The 1,629-nt window shown below is 53.7% G+C and overlaps 2 protein-coding genes across 2 annotated transcripts; both read right to left on the bottom strand.

The window, feature by feature from the left end:
- Nucleotides 1–91: 91 nt before the first annotated feature.
- AURANDRAFT_27483 (hypothetical protein) lies at nucleotides 92–435 on the bottom strand (the record flags this gene model as incomplete). Its single annotated transcript, XM_009039345.1, has 2 exons — nucleotides 92–165; nucleotides 333–435. Coding segments are annotated over 2 exons (177 nt in total), but the record flags the coding sequence as incomplete, so codon positions are not given.
- A 346-nt stretch (nucleotides 436–781) lies between these two features.
- On the bottom strand, nucleotides 782–1,204 carry AURANDRAFT_27149 (hypothetical protein; the record flags this gene model as incomplete). Its single annotated transcript, XM_009039344.1, has 1 exon — nucleotides 782–1,204. A coding segment is annotated over one exon (423 nt), but the record flags the coding sequence as incomplete, so codon positions are not given.
- Between the last annotated feature and the right edge of the window lie 425 nt (nucleotides 1,205–1,629).

The raw sequence follows: 1,629 nt of genomic DNA, 5'->3' as shown, positions 1-1,629 counted from the left end.
ACCGCCCGTCGCACCTACCGATTGAATGGTTCGGTGAAACCTCCGGACTGGGGTTCGCAAGCTTCACGGCGAACGTACCTCGGGAAGTTGGTTAAACCTCACTATTTAGAGGAAGGTGAAGTCGTAACAAGGTCTCCGTAGGTGAACCTGCGGAGGGATCATTACCTAATATCCACACCTAAACACACACCCCAGCGAACCGGTACTATTCAGTTAGTACCTCTGACTTCGGTGTACTCTTGATTGGGTCATCGTCCACAGTCACTCACACTCCGATTCTAACCAAACGGGTGAACCAGCGCATGCTGACGCCGAAAGATTAGTGTAACAACTAATTTTGATCAAGCGAAATGCCATACAACTCTTACCGGCGGATGTCTTGGCTCCCACAACGATGAAGAACGCAGCGAAATGCGATACGTAATGCGAATTGCAGAATCCAGTGAATCATCAAACCTTTGAACGCATCTTGCGCTCCCGGGATATGCCTGGGAGCATGCGTGACGGAGTGCTTGTCCCCCACATCACCCCACGGAGTGTTACTACTCGGTGGCGGTGGAGTCTGCGCTTCGATGGACCAATTGGTTGATCGTGGCGCCAAGTCAAGCTCTCGTCGCGCCGCCTCATTCGGTCCGTCCGAGGCGGGGTACTAGGCTTTCTCGTAAAGCACCTAATCCACCCAGCCGAGGACCGAAGAGCTTTTGAGTAAGCAATGAGACGGCGGAGAGGCCCAGTCCTTTACTGATCTTCGGATCGAGGACGCCTGTTTAGTAATAAACACTCAATCTTGAGCCTCCGTGACGCAAGAGGACCCGCTGAATTTAAGCATATAACTAAGCGGAGGAAAAGAAACTAACAAGGATTCCCCTAGTAAGGGCGACTGAAGCGGGATCAGCCCAGATTGTAAACTGACCTTACACAAGGTTGGGTTGTAGTCTAAAGAGGCGACGCCAGGCAAGGTCCGGGGAGAAGTCCCTTGGAACAGGGCATCGGAGAGGGTGACAATCCCGTCTGTGCCTCGGACCGCGTCGTACGGTGCGTCTTCGACGAGTCGGTTTGCTTGGGATTGCAGACCAAACGGGTGGTAAATTCCATCTAAGGCTAAATACGGGTGGGAGACCGATAGCGAACAAGTACCGTGAGGGAAAGATGCAAAGAACTTTGAAAAGAGAGTTAAAAAGGGCCTGAAACTGGTAAGAGGGAACCGAACGGCAGAAGTGGTGATGGGCGCGTATTTTCCGCCGGGCTCTTGGCCGGCGTACTTGTGCGCGTCCGTAGGTCAGCGTGGGTTGGGGCGTGGGAGTCGTTCATGGGAAGGTCTTCGGACCAATCTCGTGTTCAGGCCGCGCCTGAGACCTTCGGTGACGAAATTCTTCCGTTCACCCCGTCTTGAAACACGGACCAAGGAGTCTAAAATACGAGCGAGTGCGCCGGTGGCAACCCGGGGCGCGTAATGAAAGTGAGACCGACGGTGGGAGGGCTTTACGTCCGCACCATCAACCGACCAGGATCCTTCGGGTGAAAGGTTTGAGTGTAGCTTGTATTTTGGGACCCGAAAGATGGTGAACTATGCCTGAATAGGGCGAAGCCAGGGGAAACTCTGGTGGAGGCTCGTAGCGATTCTGACGG

The sequence above is a fragment of the Aureococcus anophagefferens genome, assembly GCF_000186865.1.
Source record: "Aureococcus anophagefferens unplaced genomic scaffold AURANscaffold_11, whole genome shotgun sequence".
NCBI classification, from domain to species: domain Eukaryota; class Pelagophyceae; order Pelagomonadales; family Pelagomonadaceae; genus Aureococcus; species Aureococcus anophagefferens.
This window is presented reverse-complemented; position numbering and strand designations above follow the sequence as displayed.